The sequence below is a fragment of the Podarcis pityusensis genome (genome assembly GCF_964106645.2).
Source record: "Podarcis pityusensis genome assembly, chromosome: 14".
NCBI lineage: Eukaryota > Metazoa > Chordata > Lepidosauria > Squamata > Lacertidae > Podarcis > Podarcis pityusensis.
The window spans coordinates 44276645-44296692 of NC_138039.1; the positions used below are offsets into that span (position 1 = coordinate 44276645).

The following is a 20048-nucleotide window of genomic DNA, read 5'->3' on the forward strand; positions in this document are numbered from 1 at the left end:
GCAGGCTCAATCCCCATATGGGACAGCTGCATATTCCTGCATTACAGGGGTTGGACTAGATCAGGTGTCAGCAAACTTCTTCAGCAGGGGGCCAGTCCACTGTCCCTCAGACCTTGTGGGGGGCTGGACTATATTTTGGGGGGGGGGGGTGAATGAATTCCTATGCCCACAAATAACCCAGAGATGCATTTTAAATAAAAGGACACATTCTACTCATGTAAAAACATGCTGATTCCCGGGCCGTCCGCGGGCCGGATTTAGAAGGCGACTGGGCCGGGTCCGGCCCCCGGGCCTTAGTCTGCCTACTCATGGATTAGATGATGATCCTCAAGGTCCCTTCCAATTCTATGATTCTATTTGGAGTGAAGTGTCATCAATATACATATGACATCCAGCTCTATCTCTCTTTTCCATCTGAATTAGGGGAGGCGGTTGAGATGTTATAGACCAGTGTTTGAAGGCAGTGACTGGCTGGATGTGAGCCAATAAACTGAAGCTGAAACCTGGATTCCCATGTCCAGAAAAGGGGGGGGCTGCCCTGGCCAGGGTTGAACTTGCACTACTCTGGAAGGAGCAGTTTCATAGTTTGGGGGTGCTCCTAGATTCAGCACCATCACTGGAGGCTCAGGTGGCCTCAGTGGCTGCTGTACCTTATGCTCTGAAAACTTCCAGATTGGATGCAAATGCGTTCTACTTGGGGTTTCCCTTGAAGTCAACTTGGAAACTTCAGTTGGTTCAAAATGTAGCAGCCAGATTAGTGACTCGGGTTTCATTTAGATCTCATATAACCCCAGTTTTAAAACAGCTGCTGCACTGATTGCCACTTCATTTCTGGGCCCAATTCAAGGTACTCATGTTGATGTTTACTGCCTTAAATGACTCAGGCTCCAAATATCTGACAGACCACCTCTTTCCTTGCACATCCTAGGAGTGCTGGGGTTGGCAGCCCTCTTGTCAGCTACTCCGCCCTCAGAGAGGGCATTCTCTGTGGCACTCTGTCCCCACAGAGGTGTGACTGGCACCCTCATTATATAGTTTCTGTAGAATGCTGAAGATGCACCTTTTTACCCTGGCTTTTTTGACACCTGAGGTATATGTTTTTAGGACCCACCTTATTTTTATGATGATAGGATGTTTTTTATTGCTTTTAATATTGTGTTTTAATGTTGTAACCTGTCCTGGGACCTTAGGGTGAAGAGCAGGAAATAAATCTATCAATAAATAATCCCATACTATTTTCTCATTCTAGTCTCAAACTTTGTCAGAGCTAAAGCAATCCTCCCTGATCACTGCAAGCTCAAAGTTTCCTAACAAAGGAAATGTAGGGCGAATCCGAGGCATAAAAAAATCAAATTGTTGAAGTCACAAACATCTACTGCCATTCCCTTCCCCCCCAACCCCCCCCCAAATATACATAAGAAGCTAGCTGAGACTTAGGGCACTGCAAGAACACTTGAAAGACAGTTTTTGAAATACTGTTGCTCCCATTTTACAAAGATACAAGACTATATCATTTATTTAGCAGACAAAGCATATTTTTCAATTAGCATAAGTTTGCTATTGGCCATTTTTACAACTATAAAAAGGTGGACCAGGCAGTATGCTCAATTTGACAAGGACAGTGAATTTGAAGTTCCAGGATTTGTTTCAGAAGCTGGCTCAGACCTTGGACTCTAGATTTTACATATTATGTTGCTATTATTTTTCATTGTACAAGCGAGCTGGCTGGGGTTGGAGGAAGCGCAAAGCAGTCTCTCTGTGTATACCAATAAAGTATAATATATCTCAACGGAAATTCAAGAAATCCCTAACCTACAATCAATAGGAAGGAAGGAATTTAAAGCTATTTCTGCAATATGACAATAAAACAGCCAAATGAAGGCACTCTTTCTTCCCTTATATTTAAAAACACACAAAGCAACCAACCCCCTTCATCACAGGCTATGTACTCCCACCCAAATGATTTCTGGCCCATGGAATCAACAGAAAGGGAAAGAGAATAACCTATTTATGCATTTTTCTGCTTTTCTTTCTGATTACACTAGTATCCTAGAAATGCAGAGATTTCAGTTAGTAGCTATGAATAGGTTTCTGTGGCACTTAAAACCAGAGCACATCTCTCTCCGCAAACAGCTCTTGCCATAAAATTCATGATATGAAGGTGATGAACCTTGACAGCTCTTCAGAGAAAATGAACACTGAATCGTTTTTTAAAAGCATAAGCAAGGCCTCAATCCCCTACAGCTTGAAAGCATTATTTCCCTTTTGGTAAATCCTGTTAGATTCTGCTCCACTCACTGTAAATCCAAGTCCTAGGTTTTCATTCTTGTTGAAGTACGTAAACACTCTTATTTCCTTTTCCCCACATCAGTATCTTCATTTCAATTTATATCTCTAGCATACAAAATCATTGCCCACTATGATGCAATGAGCTGTCACACACCTAGAACTACTAGGCACAGGAGAGTCACACAAACACCTGCTACTTTCAGGAGCGAGTTAGAAACAATTGGCCAATTAGGCTAGTCGGCATGATCATCTTTACTAATATGACCCACAAAATCTTGAACATTTCCTAGAGGGGGCGGGGGGGAAGCCTTGGAAAGGCCAGGTGAATATTGCAGCATTATTCACAATCCATAACCCTGCTTCCTTCTCCGCAAAATCTGTGCTTACTGTTTTAAACATCTGACTAGAGAAGCAGCACATTGTAGGTTTGTTGGGTGGATACAGCAGCAGGAATTTATCAAATTATGCCCCAACACAAGTTTCTAGGCCAAAAGCCCACTCATGAAACCTTGTAATTCACCAAGGAGCTTTATCTGTTTATTCCTTCTGTTCTTTCTAGCAGAGGTGACTCCATTCTCTTCATGCACCTGAACAGGATAATAAGCCACAGCCACAGAGCAGAAAAGGTCCCTACAGTCCCACAAATAGAAACCATACAATAAACACAACAGAGAGTCGAGAAATTTATCTGTTTGGTAAGTGACTAGCAACAAATTGACTAGGGTGCAATGGGAGAAGCAAAATCTTATTCTCTAGAGCAAAACAAAGGTGGCAATGTGGCCACACCCATATCATCCTTAGCAGGTTACAGTGTTTCTGCCTAACTACCATACATGTCAAGAGATACAGGTTAGGAACTTGGTTCTCTAGCCCTTGCGAGCAAATAAAACAGGTCATAACCACCAAAACACTGTGGTAAGTGGCACAATGCAGCACTAAAAAACCCAACCCAACCTAACCACCTACTTAGACAGGGCAGTCAGCCAAAACAAGGGAACATCCAATTTTCCTTTAAAAGCATTTGTCATAGAAGTTACAAGGATGAGCACAAGAGCATCCTACAACCTTAGCCCAGTTGAACAACTTCAAAAAACCTTTCAGTCCAACTTTTTCTAAGGAGTTGTAAACTGATTGAAATAGGACAGGATCTTGAATCTACATAATCCAAGTACCGTATTTTTCGTTCTATAGGGCGCACCGGCCCATAGGACGCACCTCGTTTTTTGGGGGGGGAAATGAATAAAAAAAATTATCCCCCCCCCGCCAGGGCTGCCGCCCCAAGCCTTGTGCACACCAGCAAGAAGCACGGGGCACCCTCCGGAGGGCTCCGCGTGCTTCGGGCTGCAGGCTACCGCCCCAAGCCTCGCGCGCTCGGCGGGACCTCCCACCGGGTGCGCAAGGCTTGCAGACACTCGCCCGAAGCACGGGGAGCCCTCCGGAGGGCTCCCCGTGCTTCGGGCAACAGGCTGCCGCCCCAAGCCTCGCGCGCTCGGCGGGACCTCCTGCCGGGTGCGCAAGGCTTGCAGACACTCGCCCGAAGCACGGGGAGCCCTCCGGAGGGCTCCCCGTGCTTCGGACGACAGGCTGCCGCCCCAAGCCTCGCGCGCTCGGCGGGACCTCCTGCCGGGCGCGCAAGGCTTGCAGACACTCGCCCGAAGCACGGGGAGCCCTCCGGAGGGCTCCCCGTGCTTCGGGCGACAAGCTGCCGCCCCAAGCCTCACGCACTCGGCAGGACCTCCTGCCGGGCGCACAAGGCTTGCGGACACTCGCCGGGGCTGCAGGCTGCTGCCTGCAAGCCTTGTGAGCCCGCGGGAACTCCCACCGGGCTTGCAAGGCTTGCGGATAGCTTCCTGAAGCCTGGAGAGCGAGAGGGGTCGGTGCGCACCGACGCCTCTCGCTCTCCAGGCTTCAGCGAAAGCCTGCATTCGCCCCATAGGATGCACACACATTTCCCCTTCATTTTTGGAGGGGAAAAAGTGTGTCCTATGGAGCGAAAAATACGGTAAGTCAGGACTCCACTGGGAAAGCAGAAAATCCCCCTCCCAAAACTGCTTGCAGGTCCAAACATACCAATTTCTAACCTCACAGTTTCTGAGATGGTATATCAGAGAACACAGTTTGTCATTTCTTTGCTACTAGTGTGTCAACACTAATTTTGACTATTCTATTCTAATATTCAATGTTTAACATTTTTTGCTTCAGTTAGAATAACTGTGATTGATCCAATCTGTTTTAAAAAGAAAAAGGGCATACAACCTTTTTTTTAAAAAAGGGGGCGAGAAGTACAGTTAATCTATGTCAGGGGATCCAGGTTCTGAATTCTTGCTTAAGAACTTAAACAAGTTAGTATCAGACTAATGTCTATACTAACCCAGCATTTTAAAAAATGCATTTATTTTGGCAAGAATCCAAGGAAACAGGTGTAACTGGGGTCATTGAAAATTAGCCATGGCCTACTTTCTGACTAGCTCCAATCCAACAGCAAAAAACAATGAGCACATAGTACAGAGATGATTCTGCAACTTTAAGCAACCAATCCTGAGAAAACCAGCTTTTTAAGAAGAGAGTATAACAAAGACAATGGAGGTGACCAACAAATGTTGAGGTTGTATTGTGACCCAACTGCCCATGCCCTTATAAAAGTCACCACTTTCATAAATAACCTTAAGCAAGAATAATCTGAGCAAGTCTCACAAGCCCTGAACCTGCTAGACAAGATCAGGATGAGAAATTGTGTCACACAATTACTGGAGAATATTCATTTCCATGTGGATTATTTCTAAGGACTACTTCACACATTCATTTTTATATGGACATAATTCTCATGTAGGAAACTGCACATATTCCACATATACACATTGTCACATGTGATAAACACATATTTTGTTGCATCTCCATATTGCAGAAACCCAGCCAACTGAAGTCACATACACATATCTGTGGCAAAACATTAACCTTATGCAGCCATCTTTATGTGGGTTATCATTCAATCTCTTAACAGAAGCAGTATCAATGTAGGACTTTTATCAAGCATGAAACAGTTACAATTTCAAGTCATTATACAACAATATGACCCTACCTTGAAAGAGTGCTTGTTAGGACAAAGATGGAATATTTGTTCCCTAAGAGATGATATACCCCAGCAAACATCTACATGTGGAGGTTCAACAGACACCTGATCAGTTACATCTCATATAGCCGACAAGGTCACAGCTGTTGTGTCCCCCACAGGAGTTTTGATAGTTTTTAAACAGCAAAATAATCATTTATTTCCAATGATCTTCCAGATGTAGAAGCAGATTTAGCCTTCCTTGGTACAAATATCAGCCTAGTCCCAGTAAAATGTAAGAATCTGCCTTCATTTCCAGCTCATGATCAACAACAAGCCCATCATACACTATGGGACAAAATATGCCCTTTACAGCAAAGAAGAACACTGTAGTGTTTGGCATTACTGTGGAGACCCTAATTTCCAGCAGCAGTACCCTACCAGGCCCAGCCACCAGCCCACATCTTACCTTCTCTGCCTTGACCTTTTTGAGCTGTCGACACTCACTGTCACCATCTTCCAGCTCCGTCTTAATTCCCAAAGGATTGAGTGCAGATCCTGTGTCAATAGCTATACTTCCAAGCTGCTCAGCGGCGGCAGCGGCGGCAGCAGCAGCAGGCTCTGATCCTTGGCCGCCATCATACTGCCCAACCCTAACAGCCAAGGCAAGAGGCTGGAGTACACTGGGCTCCTTTTCTGCTGGAGCACCCGCACCCTCACTCCTTTCCTTCTTACTCTTGGACGAACCCCCCTCCTTCTCTTTCTTTGAGTTGGCCACATTTCGAGAAGCCTTGGCCGATTTCTCAGAGCCCTTTGGGGCAATGGCAGCCACCAAGCCACTAGAGTTCACGCCATCACCAGGTCGCCCCTGAACCTCCTTCTTGCCACTGGTCCCTTCACTTGGAGTGAACAGGGAGGATCCTGGGGCAGCCTTGCCACTGTCCTTGCTACTCTTACTCCGTTTGGATTTGGATTTGCTTTCCTTGCTCTGTGGACCTGGCACTGGGGTCACAAACTTGATGTTCTCCGGCAGTGTCGCCACAGCATTCGGTGCTGGTAGCCCCACCTCCTTGGAGCCTGACATTTCCAATTTTTGTTGGTCCTTTTCCAAATCCGCGTCCAGGTCAATGATGAGATTCCCTACTCCAATGTCCCATTCATCCCCACTGTCATACGTCTCAACTGGGTTTGCATCCACTCCTTTCCCTCCGGAAGCTCCACTGCTCAAGGACATCTTAGAGTTAACGACCCACCTCAAGGTTCAAGCCTCTTGTCTGCTCCCTCAGCCTTTGGGTATGAAGTAGCAGCTTCGGCTATGTTCTCAAGCCTCCAGTTATCAAGGTGCGCCCAGATGACAACATAACTGCTGAAAGGGAAAGTAAGAACAATGGATATTACATTACAGTTACTCAAGAAATGGGTCTAAGAACCAGTACACAAGCATATATGGGAAGGTGTTCACATTCAGACAAATAAAGATACACATGCAGACCAGCTGAACATATACTTATCTGTTCCCCATACTTGTACTACCCAACTGGTGTTACACTACCATCACTACTACCAATGCCACTGGTGGTAAAATACTACCATATAATTGCAATGTGTAGGTGGACTATAGTAGAGCTAAGTTCCTCTCCCCACACCAAAGTACTTTTATGATCAAATTAAGGCACCAAAGTTAAAATAGCATACCGGGCCTTGTTACGTTAGCACATCACAGAGAGAAGCACAAATCCCAAAGTATTAAGGCAATATGCTGCTTGTCAATCTGTCCTACATTGTCATACCCATTGAAAATATGTTTTTTAAAGCACCATAACTGTAAAACTGCATACATTCATACAATTTTATTTGTATGCTGGCTTCCCACAGTTCAAACCACACTCAATGTGACTTACAACACCAAAAAAATACACAATGGAATTCGTCATAAAAATAATAACAAAACATTAAAAGCATGCGTTTTCGTATGCATTTCATGACAGGCAACCAGCCTTTTGTGAGGAAGTGGAGATGTCTGGCCGCCAGGTCTAGTGCATAATATCTTTAACTGGCTGGCTGATGTGGCCACAATGTCACACCAGTCAGGTGGTATGGGGGGCAGCATGGAACCAAAATACATGCCTCTTTTGGTGCTGCACTGCCTTGGCTAGCCAGGCTCGGAAGCACTTGAACAGGGGCAACCCTTGTGCCTGCTCAAAGGTGCCACCCGTCTCTTCAGTATGAGCCACCACTTTGTTTCTTTCCCTGCTTCATGCTTGAGAGGTGAGAGAGTCTGGTGAGCGTTCCCTCTTTGGGCTCCCTGCCTTCTTCCCTTAAATCTTTTATTGCTGAAATGATCAACTCACAGGTGGGGGGCAGTGAAAGAATCATAGAATCAGAGTTGGAAGGGACCCTAAGGAACATCTGGACAAGTGATGGCCAAACTTGACCCTTCAGCTGTTTTGGGACTACAATTCCCATCATACCTGACCACTGGCCCTGTTAGCTAAGGATGATGGGAGCTGTAGTCCCAAAACAGCTGAAGGGCCAAGTTTGGCCATCACTGATCTAGACCAACCCCCTGGAATGCAGGAATATGCAGCTGTCCCTTATGGGAATCAAGCCTGCAACCTTGGAGATATCAGCAGCATGCTCTAGCAATACCTGATTCTCTCACTCGCCCGCTCACCCCTCTCTTTTTGTTAAATGCCCTGTTTGTGAGGTATACTACGTGATCACCCTGCTGACTTGTGGCACTTTACTGCTCACTCGGCTGCTTTGAATAGGAATGGGGCTCTGCTGGGGAAGAGGGCCAAACATGGATTTACTTGAGATGCATTGCTGACAGGGGCAGAGGGGGCAGAAACGGGAGCAATACACTGCCAGCAACAGCATCATTCATTCCTTTAGGTTCGCTAGAGCCCTGTGGCTTATCAGCTTAGAAACAGTATGAACGGTAAAATTAAATCAGCAAACACCCATGTAAAGCATTCTCAAGTTGCAGACAGAAACCAAAATCTGGGCTGGTCCAGAAAGTGCCCATAGCATCCTAATTTGTTCTTACCTGAAAAGACTAGGTAACAAACTCTGTACAGCAGGGAAGGAGGAATGTTTTTAAAGCTCTTGTAACTTGTGTGTGTGTATCTGAGACCTACTCTCCCATTACAGCATGCATATTTTTCCTGCAAGAAATTGCATTAGCAATTGGGTGTGTTTGTGTGTGTAAATTTATTTTAAACCTGCCATTTTGGCACTGATCTGCAGGGCAACACAGCACCAAAAGACACCATGAACCTCTACTTCAGTCACAGACTCCTCTCCCTGCACACCCCGCTGGCGCACAAAGAAGAAGAAGCAAAAAAGCAAGACAGAGAAAAAGAGGGGGTGGTAGATCTGTCCCCCATGCCCCTAAGCCCAGCCAGTCAGACTTCTTTCCTGTGAGCCCTAGAACAGGCTGCTGCTGGGCACTCGTATTTCCCTTCAAGGCAAAGCAAGCAGCGCACAAAGCCTCACTTCTCTGCCTTATCACAAGCAGCATGGAGAATGTGTGCTGCTCCTTGTTGCAAAAGAAACATCTTTTACCTCAAGAAGCCAATTCCCTCTCCCAGAAGCCAAATACCAGGGAAGAGTCACTAGTCACTCATCCTTACATGCCACACTTTGGAGAAACAGAACTGCTGTGTGGGAAACAGCCTTTAAACTGGTGCATATTCTATTAAATAGAATATTTTAAAGATAGAAGAAGGCAGGGTGGAATTGTATGATCTTTTAAGTGCAATACAGTGGTCCCTCGGTTTAAGAACAGTCCTGTTTAAGAACAATTTGGTTTACAAACTCCGCAAAACTGAAAATAGTGTCTTGGTTTGAGAATTTTACCTCGGTCTAAGAACTGAATCCCAACGGTGGAAGGGCACCGGCGGTGGGAGGCCTCATTAGGGAAAGCACGCCTCAGTTTAAGAACGGTTTTGGTTTAAGAACGGACTTCCTGAACGGATTAAGTACGTAATCCGAGGTACCACTGTAATTCAAACTACAAGGGGTCAATATTACTTGCACCTTTTTACTGGAAGTGTAAAACAAAATAAAGGAGTTCATTTTTTTGAGGGAAACCTCATTTTTTATGTCAGAAAAATGATAAGTTAGGGTTTTGTGTAAACAACCAATGAGGATTTTCATGCTAAATCCTAATTATCAATATAGAAGGGTAGGGGTTGTTTTTTTTAAGTGCAAACATTTCCCACAGACTTCCTCTCCTCCGTATTCATGGAGTTAACATACTACAACTGCAATGGTAACTTGGGGTGGAGGCAAACCTTCAAAGAAACCAAAGATCTTAAAATGGTGGAGCATCACACTACTTTTATAAATATTTGCATCAGTGCTCCTGTCCGAGGGAAGTGCTTTCCTTTACAGAAATAAAAATATTTGAACTTTGAAAATAATCATGTTATGTGAGCATGAGTGGACAGAGTAAGACAATGTCACTCGCTGGCAACTCCACCTATCGCAGAAGCTGTGACTTTTGCAAATTGAAAGAAAAGGGTTCTCACCAGTGTGCTTAGAGTATCTGTTATTAAAATGTGATATTAACAATGTGTCACTGGTGTGAATTGTGTTCATGCATTTTGAAAAAATAAATGGAAAGTGCTGCTGTATGGGGAGTAGGCAGGTGACCAGCCATTCTGTTTTTGTACCCGTAACCCAGGCTCCAGGAACCATTGGTGAATAGCTTTTCTATCCCAGTTTCTAACACTGCTAGCAATAAAAAGGAAAACCCAAATTTACATACACAGTTTGATGGCTGAAGAAGTAGATTATTGTTATTATTAATTTGCTTGTCACTTCTCACAACCAAGGAATTCTTGAAGCAACTTAAAAGCAGAATTCAGTACACATACTCATTGAAACAATACTATACAACCTTTGCTCTGGCATGAAAAAGATGACATGCTGGCACCCTGCAAGCTTTCCTTGGGAGTATTTCATGAGCTGCAATTGAGAAGGCCCATTCTCTCACTGACACCCTCCAAACATCTATTAGTTGGGCATGCAGTGAAGGGCCTCAGATTATGGCTCTGGCAAATAGCTATGGGGAAAGGTTAGATAGAGCTGTGCAGATACGCAACATGTGAAGACCAAAAGTACACAAAATAGTAATGAATGGAATGCATAATGGCTGCCCCCATCATGCTAGGCTACAGTTACTAAGTGACCAAGCACACTATCTTCATGAAGACTCTATACAGTGGTACCTCGGGTTACAGACGCTTCAGGTTACAGACTCCGCTAACCCAGAAATAATACCTCGAGTTAAGAACTTTGCTTCAGGATGAGAACAGAAATTGTGCAGCGGCGGCGCAGCAGCAGTCCCCATTAGCTAAAGTGGTGCTTCAGGTTAAGAACAATTTCAGGTTAAGAACGGACCTCCAGAATAAATTAAGTTCTTAACCTGAGGTACCACGGTACATTAAGTATTTCCCCGGAGGCTACAAAATAGCAAGCCAGTCACTCCACAAGATAACTATATGGCAATTATATTTTCAAAAGATAATTAACACGTGAAATGGCACTCTTCCTAGAAGTGAGCCAAATTCCACTAAAGGGTAGCTTCAAGTACACCTTTGAAACCCATGGCCGCCCCACCAGCTTCGGCTCTCCTTTAAGTGTTTTGATTTTCTGCTCCTCCATCCTGCGCACAGGAGACTGATGATCTGCCATGTTTACAAATGGGAAACACTTAAAGCTGACACTGTTTTCAAAGGAGTCTAAAAAGGTTGCTTGGCAGTATATAGCCAGAAACAGGTACCCTGAGCCATGTCAAAGACTGAGTCATCTGAGGGGCTGAGATAGCCAAGCTTTTTTCCAACCACTGTCTACAGAATCTCTGGTTCCTTAGTTCTAATAATTTGCCCCCTGACAGGTCATTATAGATTTTTAACCCCATGAGCCAATGCTTGGTATGTGAGCAAGATATACAGACTTCTTATCTCTCTTTTTTTCAGTCCTCACAATAGTGATTTTATTAAATTAATTGCTTTTATAAAACATTGCAGATGTCATAATTGTTAACATAGCAATGTGCCCAACTGTCATAACTGCTGAAGTTTGCTAATCAGGATTCCTGTAAATGGGGAAAAAAGAAGAAATGAAAAACATCAAAGTCTTGTGAGAGCTTAACTAAAGCCACCAAAAACTGGTGATAAAAGAATTCTCCCAAAGAGTCAGAAAAAAATGTGTATAAAGCCACATGTTTCCCCCATCCAATGCAACAGAACCAGCCTCTGTTCTAACCCAGACATAGGGTTTATTATCTTAATGGTAAAGAAAGTGTAAACTCAGGGGAATGTTCCATGCAGCTGTGGAGTCAGAAGCAGCTTTCAAAATCTACAGTCTGTTGAGCCCTCCCCTTGCACTAAACCATAGTTTAGTGCTACCTACCACCCTGGAATGCTTTGGCTGCCTGGCTTGTTAAGATACTATCACTGAGCCTTTATTTCCACAGCTGAGATCATAAGCAACCTCCCTCCTGCATGGGCTAGTCTGAAGGAAGGTCAGAGGAAAATGATCAATCTGTTTCATCTCCCTTCATCATTACAGAACAAGAGGATGGTCTCCGTCCAAAAAGCAGACAATCCCCAGCCTACACACACTAAGAGCTCCTTGAACACTAACCTTGTATGACTCACCTTTTTTCATCTGAAGAAGTTGAAACATTAACTATAGTGCTCATAGAACCATAGAGTTGCAAGGGGCTTGAGGGTCATCTGGTCCAACTCCCTGCAATGCAGGAATCTCAACTAAAGCATCCAAGAAAGATGGCCATCCAACGTTTGCTTAAAAACCTCCAAGGAAGGAGAATCCACCACCTCTTGAGGGAGCCAATTCCATAGTCAAACAGCTCTGACAGAAAGTTATTTCTGATGTTTAGTTGGAATCTCCTTTCTTGTAACTTGAAGCCATCGGTTTGAGTCCATTGACCACGGTATCCTTCTGGGCCATTTAAGGGGACTGGGAGCTGAGGGCATTGTTATGCAATGGTTCCACTCCTTCCTTCTGGGCAGTGTCCAGTGTTCAGTGAGTGACACTGAGATCCAACACCAGTGGGGCTTCTGGTGGTTACCTCAATGCAAGAAGTGAAGTTACAGGGAACCAGGCAGAGGGCCTTCTCGGGACTGGCACCCAACCTGTGGAATGCTCTCCCACCAGATGTCAAATGGATAAGAAACTGTACAACCTTTAGAAGACATCTGAAGGCAGCAATGTATTGGCACTTTTTAGTAGTAGTACAGGGTACTACTACTAATAATAATAAAAATACTGAGCAAACAGTTTCTATAGTAAATACATACAGACTCACCACAGAAAAGTGACACACTGAAATCAAGGTGCAAATTGGGGTTAGTAAAACTCTTATTTTCAAAACTTTAACTTCTCAACTTTTAACTTTTCCTTGCAATTACAATCTACAGTGGTACCTCTCGATATGAACGGGATCCCTTCTGGATCCCCATTCGCATCCTGAAGCGAACGTAACCCGTGCTGCGCGTCTGCATGTGCACAGGTCACGAGTCGCCGCTTCTGAGCATGCGTGTGACGTCATTTTGACCGTCTGCGCATGCGCAAGCGGCAAAACCCAGAAGTAACGCGTTCCATTACTTCCGGGTCGCCACGGAGTGCAACCCGAAAGCGCTCAACCTGAAACATATTTAACCTGGTATGACTGTACACCATGATACACTTGAATGTCTCCAGATTTCCAGAAGACTAAGTTGAGATAGTGAATCAGTGTAATAGAAACATGCATTTATACCATCTAATGTTTTTGATACCACATATTAGTGCATATATCCAAAGCTACTTGATTTTCTTCATACAGATTACAAAGGCAAAATTAACTACACTTAAACAGCATCCTCGTGCTCATCTCAAACTAGTGGTGACTCAACCCACGCAAACCTACAACTATTGCCCCAAAACAAAAAAAGACTGTTCCTACACACGCGGAAGAGCATGCAAAGCTGCCCTATTAAAGCTAGCATAGCTCTCATCTCCCACACCTGGCTGCCTCCATACCAAATTTTAAAACAAGAAATAAAAGAAATAAAAAGGAATAAAGTGCAATTTCAAATAGTATGAATATTTTAATGCAATGGATATGCCCACTGTGTTATAGAGTAATATTTGTCAACTTTATATTTGTCAGCACTCCCTTCAAGTGCCTTGTCAACCTCCTTCCCTCTTCTAGCTGCCAGCCTCAGCTTTATTCCTCTGAGGAAGGCAGTGTCTCCTTCTCCTGTGACTTCCACTTCATCCTGCTCACCTGCTGAGTGATGCACTTACAGTGCTACTCATTTTATAAACTTGATGGCTCTCAATGCAAATATTTCTCAACTCCACTTTCATCACTATTTAACCCCTTAATCCTCATTCCAACTGTAACCATGAAACTGCATTTGCTCACATTCATCCTACTCCAAATCCACCCCCAAATATAATTGTACAGTAATACCTTTTAGGCCAAAGTATCTTATGTTTTTGCCTGAAAAATTATATTAAGCAGTGTGAACACCCGATTAATATTTATAAAATTGTACCCTGTCCTTCCTCAGATTCCTAGGTGGGATTTAAGCAATCCACATTGCACATAAAAAAATGTATTTAAATCTAGCACGTCATCACCTCTTATATCAAAGAAAGTAAGAGACAAGATGGACCTTTTACAATCAAGATAGAGATGCTTTAACTAAGTCAATCTTTATTCCACTTCTAACTAAAGACAGAGTAGGGAGAATGTGTGTGTTTGTGAGTGTTTCTATCTGCCTGCCTGCCTCCCTGTGTGTGATAGAGAGAAGCGTATAAATAAGAGAAAATATAGGACAGAAAGCCCTATAAACATTTTATATTATCTTGCTTTACAGAAAACACACTATGCCAGAGCCCAGCTGCATGAGTCAGTTGGAAGTGACAAAAAAACACAAGCCCTGCTTACAAGGCATCTGGATGAAAGGGACAAATGAGCTGAGAGAAAGGCACGTTTGGCAAATCCTGACCATGATCAACTCCACCTGGAAACCTGTGTCCCCACTGTGGAAGGATGTGCAGATCCAGAATTGGCCTCCACAGTCACTTATGGACACACTGTTAGGACCATATTGATGGAAGACAATCTTACTTTGCTACAAGTGATCGCCAAAGAAGAAGAATACTACACGTCCCAACAAATATGTAGCTTCATTCAAAATTATAGCAGTATTATACAATAAACCCTAACTAAGCCCCCACATAGAGGCCAGGTGCTGTTGACAGCTCCTCTAAGTCACAGTCAACGGAGTCAATGGTCAGGGATTATGTTGTTAAGTCCAACAACCTCCAGAGGGCGTCATATTGGCTACCACAGACTTGCTCCTGGCACCCTGCCTCACAGAGTGTTCAGTAGAGAGAAAAGATATAAAGGCATCTGAAAACCAGATGGAAAAAGCCCCACCCGAGTGTACAAATCCCTCTCCACTTCCTCCCTGCCACACAGAACTCATCGATACACAGCTGAAAGTACATGTATTCACTTGTCCATTTGGCAATCTTCCAATAGGCAATTCTAAGAGAAGCCCTGGAACAGGAATACTAAGGGAAATGGCTTCTCACTTGGAAAACTGTACACATGCAGTGGCCCGACATAAATAATTCAGCTCCATTAAGGGCTGCAACCTCTATAAACCACATCTACATTCCTAGAAGCAGCCATGTCATTAGAGTTCACTTTGAACTCGCAGCCCCTATCAAAACACTTCTAACAAATCACATAAGGCAACTCTCAGGAAAGCACTGCACATAGATCAGTATGCAACCAAGGGTTCATTGTGCCTTAACTCACAGTGGCTGCTCCCAGGCTAGCCACAACAGCTTGCATTACACTTCTGACCTTTTGTAGTGAAACAATAGGCAGAGAAAACCTAACTGGGAATGACTGGACACCCAAAGGAGAATTGATCCCATTAAAAGTTCAGTGCATATAAAGAGAATGTCTCCTACCAGTCTGTTCAAATCTGCAGACTCTGGGATTAGCTTCTGGTTGCTTCCAGACATGAGTGACTGCAATTTTCACCCTGATTAACTTTCAGGAATGCTTGCACTGAGGAACAGCAGAAATAGTGGAAAATCTCCAGCACCAGGCAACTGCTGCTCTAGAGCATGGCAAAGGTAACAGGATTTCAGATTACTGCTCCACTTTACTGGGATCAGTCCAAGACAGCATATGTGCCTTCTGGCTCCAGACAACCCCTGGGAAAATAAGTCAGGAACAATCAGAGCAATTGGAGCAGAACAGGGTAAGTTTCAAGCTGCAACATCTCAGTCAGAAAAAATATAGCAGACTCTACCTGGGAAGCCTAGGAACAAACTCTGTTAAACCCCAGCCAGTCCCTTTACTGTCCATTTTTCCAGAGGTCAGAGCAGAAACATGAGCGGCTGCTGTGTTCAGGAGCCGCTCCTCCCGCCATCTCTTGCTGGCAGCCAGCCTATGTCTTTCTGCTATACACTACCTCTACACAGGATCCTTTTTTGTTTCCTTTTATGACTAAAGAAACCCAGAGGGATGTATCTTGCTTTGCAGAGGAAGCTGCAGTGCTCTTAGCTCCTCAGACTACAGAGCTGTGCTCCCTCCAGCTGCCTTGTTTAGGTTATTAAAAAAAAAAAAAAGCCATAAAAAACAGGAATCCTTTCGTAGCTTTCTTTTTAAGATGTTCCTCTCTTCCTCTGTCTCTCTCCAATGATGCAAACAATGTTGAATGAAAGCCAGCTGGCAGCCAGAAGAAGAGATGAGAAATCTGCACAAAGGAGCTTCCTAACTAGCTGCTTTCAGTTCAAGGAACGTCTGCTGGCAGGGGGAGGGGGGCATCTTTGCTTCTCCCTATCCTAGGAAGACTTTATCAGACAACAGAAATGTGCTATTGATGCCTCCCTCCACCCCATGAGTCTTCTCTACAGTACTGATGCACAGCCATAATATAAAATGTTGCAAGCACATGCGTGAATTGGAGAAAAGTGTTGTGGAACACTACACACATTCACTTACTCCTCCAACCCAAACAATTAGGCTTGAAAAAAAGTGATTGTGCTTCCCCACACAGCCTGATGGTGGTGTGGCGTGTGACCTTCCTGGAGGGTGCAGCAGGAGAGTCAAGTTTTAACATTTACTCCCCAGGTGCAATCTCCAGGGGAAAAGAAAGCCAGTGTGGTACCAGTGGTTAAAATGTCAGACCAGGGCCTGCGAGAACAACAATTCAAATCCCCACTTGGCCATGAAACTCCTGGATGACTTTGGGCCAATCAGTGCTTCTCAGCCTAACCAACCTCACAAGCGTTGAAAGGAGGAGGGGGAGAACCATGCACACCACCCTGAGCTCCTTGGAGAAGGAAGGTGAGATACAAATGCAACGAACAAATCAAATCAACACGGGAAGGCACCATCCAGCAACAATTAGGCTTGGAAAAAAGTATTTTATAGGATACAAAAGACTTCTTTTCAGGCAGTTGTGTGTGTGCACATGGAGAGAAGTGGCAGAGGGGCAGGACCCTGCAGGCACCAGGGAAGGCCTCTGTGGGAATATACACACCCACATTAACCATGCTGGAGACTCAGGATCCCTTCCAACTCTACAATTCTATTTATTATTACCTAATAATGGTTGAAATGAAGCATCAGAATACAAAAAATTGAAATTGTTTTGGGGATTCACATCTTTAAATAGGTCTAAACAATATTCAGTTGTAGTAAAGAAATACAGGAGGCAAAAAAAAAAAAACCCTCAAAAGGATCTCAGAGCAAGTCTATTTTTAGTTTGTGTGCTCTGTAGTAGAAAATGAATCAGATTAAATGAACCACCTTTATTTTTCAACCAAAATAAATGCTTGAGTGGGAATAAGGTACAAAGGCCCCAATATGGCTAAGATAGCATCAAAACTAAGCAACCTAGGCCATATATTTCAAAATAGGGTTTTTTATTGTACAAACTACCAGGCATGTTTTGAAAAAACTATTCAAAGCCCTAATAAACTGCAACTAAGGCATCAGATTAAAATGCATCACGCAATATACATTTTAAGTATATATAGCTCAGTTAAGTTCTTGACCAGTTTTGTTATTTTAGGAAGGCTATTTTTGAATTAAAATATAAAATAGCATCCAGCATCTGAATGGTGGCAAAGTTCACCGCCTCTGTCTCAGGCACCCTCGTGCCAAGTTTTCTGATGATACCTCAAGGTGCCTGAACCTATGCTGAAAAATGGGAAAAGTCATGTCAAATTCACGTTTTGGTATGGCATCTGGCATCCAAACATTGGCAATGACCATAGTTGCCAGCTCAGGAAGGTTTGTGCTGAGTTTGGCAATGAAATCGCAAGAGGCAGCTGAAACTATGGAGGACAGAAGGACAGACAGACAGAGAAACCACTTTCCAAAATATATAGTAGATAATAATCAAGATCTTCCTCCTCCCAATCCCGTCACTTGTGTAAGTATTACAAGACAGAAGAGCCACAGGCAGAAGAAGCAGATTTGAGTCAATACGGCTCTAAGTTATATACAGTGGTGCCTCGCAAGACGAAATTAATCCGTTCCGCGAGTGTCTTCGTCTAGCGGTTTTTTCGTCTTGCGAAGCAACCCTATTAGCGGCTTAACGGATTAGCACTATTAGCGGTTTAGCGGCTATTAAAGGCTTATCGGCTTAACGGATTAGCTAAAAGGCTATTAGCTAAAAGGCTATTAAAGGCTTAGCGGCTTAGATAAAGGGGGGGGCGAAAAAAAATCTCAAGACTCGCAAGACATTTTCGTCTTGCGAAGCAAGCCCATAGGGAAATTCGTCCTGCGAAGCAACTCAAAAACGGAAAACCCTTTCGTCTAGCGGGTTTTCCGTCTTGTGAGGCATTCGTCTTGCGGGGCACCACTGTAAAAGCTAAAGTCTAGTAAGTTAACATGTTCCTCCAAAAATAATGCACAGTTTCATCAAAACTGGTCCTGAGCACCTGTGTGCCTGACAAAGTAAATGACCCACTTCTAGCACATTGTGACATACATTTTTGAAACCCTTTCCTAAACTTTCAGATATGAGTGCCAGAAGAATGTCAGCTCAGCATTAGAATGAAAGACTGCAAAGCATTCATATCTGTTAAGAATCTTAAATTATAAATAGCCTTTGCTGCACATTTTCCTAATATATTAAGTCTTATAATCCATAACCACAACTGGTATGCAAACAACAGAGAGTTCAACTTGGACATTTTGACCCTTCAATAAAATATGCAAGACAGTGCTTGAAACTGCAGAGCAGGCAAAAGCAAGCTCTTGGCTCCTCTGGAAGTCCACTAACACTGCACATCCTAAATAATACAGAGTTTTGCATGAAAAGGCAAACCTCATATATCACTACTCAAAAGTGCAATGGTCCTGTTCAGAATTCCCACACGTTAACAATGCAACCTTAAGCATGTTTACACAGACATAAGCCCCATTGAGCTCTATGGTGCTTACTTCCTGGTCGATATGTGTATAGTATTGTGTTCCCATTCCATTATTCAGGTGGCCCAGAGTAATTAAACTTCATTGTTCCAAACAGTTTAAGCACATCAAATTATAAAGTCTGTTCTCAAAAGGATTCACAACCTTTAATAAATTCTACTCTGGCCAATTCTGGAATAAGCAGCAAACCTTTGGTGTTTTTATGGGGGGGGGTGTTAATAAAAAGTGCTTATAGCAAGATTGTTCTACAAAACTAGATCTCTCCAATTGTGCAAAATGCTTGTTCAAATATTATTTCAGCTCCCACTACTGAAATGTGGGTGGTGGGGTGGAGATTTGTTGGGAACAATTTGAACCACCTATAATTTTAGTATTCTGGGTGGCTGCCTCATGCAGTTGTGGAATTTGAAGGTAAATGCCTGTTCCGCACCAATGATCACCCAGGGAAAAGCAATTATTACAGGACACTTTTTAAAAGAAAACTTCAAAGCATTCTTAACAAAGGCAGACTACATAACTGGATCAATCTAAATAAACCATGAGCAACACCTATAACTTCAACTTCTGGAAAACAAACCTTGTGGCCAGATTCGGGGGGGGGGGGGGCATCTGCAGAACAATGGCCTACAATGCCCAGGGAGTGACCTCTACCCTAACCTCATGGCCTGGCTCCTCAAAAAGGTCACTGGGTGCTGTCTGCTGCATGGCTTGTTCTTTCCTTCCTGGGCCCCAGTGCATTTGGGCAGGAGACAGACTGGACTAAGGGCCTCCCCAGGGAAAATATGAATAGGCAGCTCTGGAAGCCTTGATGCCTCCACTGGAGACAAAACATATATATATCTCAGATTCTAAACATGATGGGCTTTTGCTTGATGGGCTAATGGCCTCAGCTCCAAGCGTTCAATAACTAATTAAGCAAGGCATGCTGGAGCTAGATGGGGCTTTGCATGTGGCAGAATGCTTACCTGCACTTGCGATATTTCTTCTGCTGTCATGTGTTAACCTCACAAGTGGGATAAAAAGGTTCATATTACACTGTCACCCCAGAGCAGTAGGTCTGCCCTGCACTAGTGTTGAAACAAGCCTCTAATCTGGATTCAGCAGCTCACAGAGCTGTGGCTGAACAGGTCCTGCTCTTTCCAATGGCTTAGGATGCCAGATGGTTGCTCCACACATTACTTTTTCAATACAGTGGTACCTCAGTTTACGAAC

General features: G+C 43.8%; 1 protein-coding gene across 3 annotated transcripts in view; it reads right to left on the reverse strand.

The window, feature by feature from the left end:
* The window catches only part of ZNF609 (zinc finger protein 609), a 117420-nt gene that overhangs the window by 85867 nt on the left and 11505 nt on the right, over nt 1–20048 (reverse strand). For all 3 annotated transcript variants that reach the window (XM_080980268.1, XM_080980266.1, XM_080980267.1), the window contains exon 2: nt 5808–6704. In XM_080980268.1, coding sequence (XP_080836394.1) covers nt 5808–6572 — 765 coding nt within the window. In that variant the 5' untranslated portion in view covers nt 6573–6704. The remainder of the gene's footprint in view (nt 1–5807; nt 6705–20048) is intronic.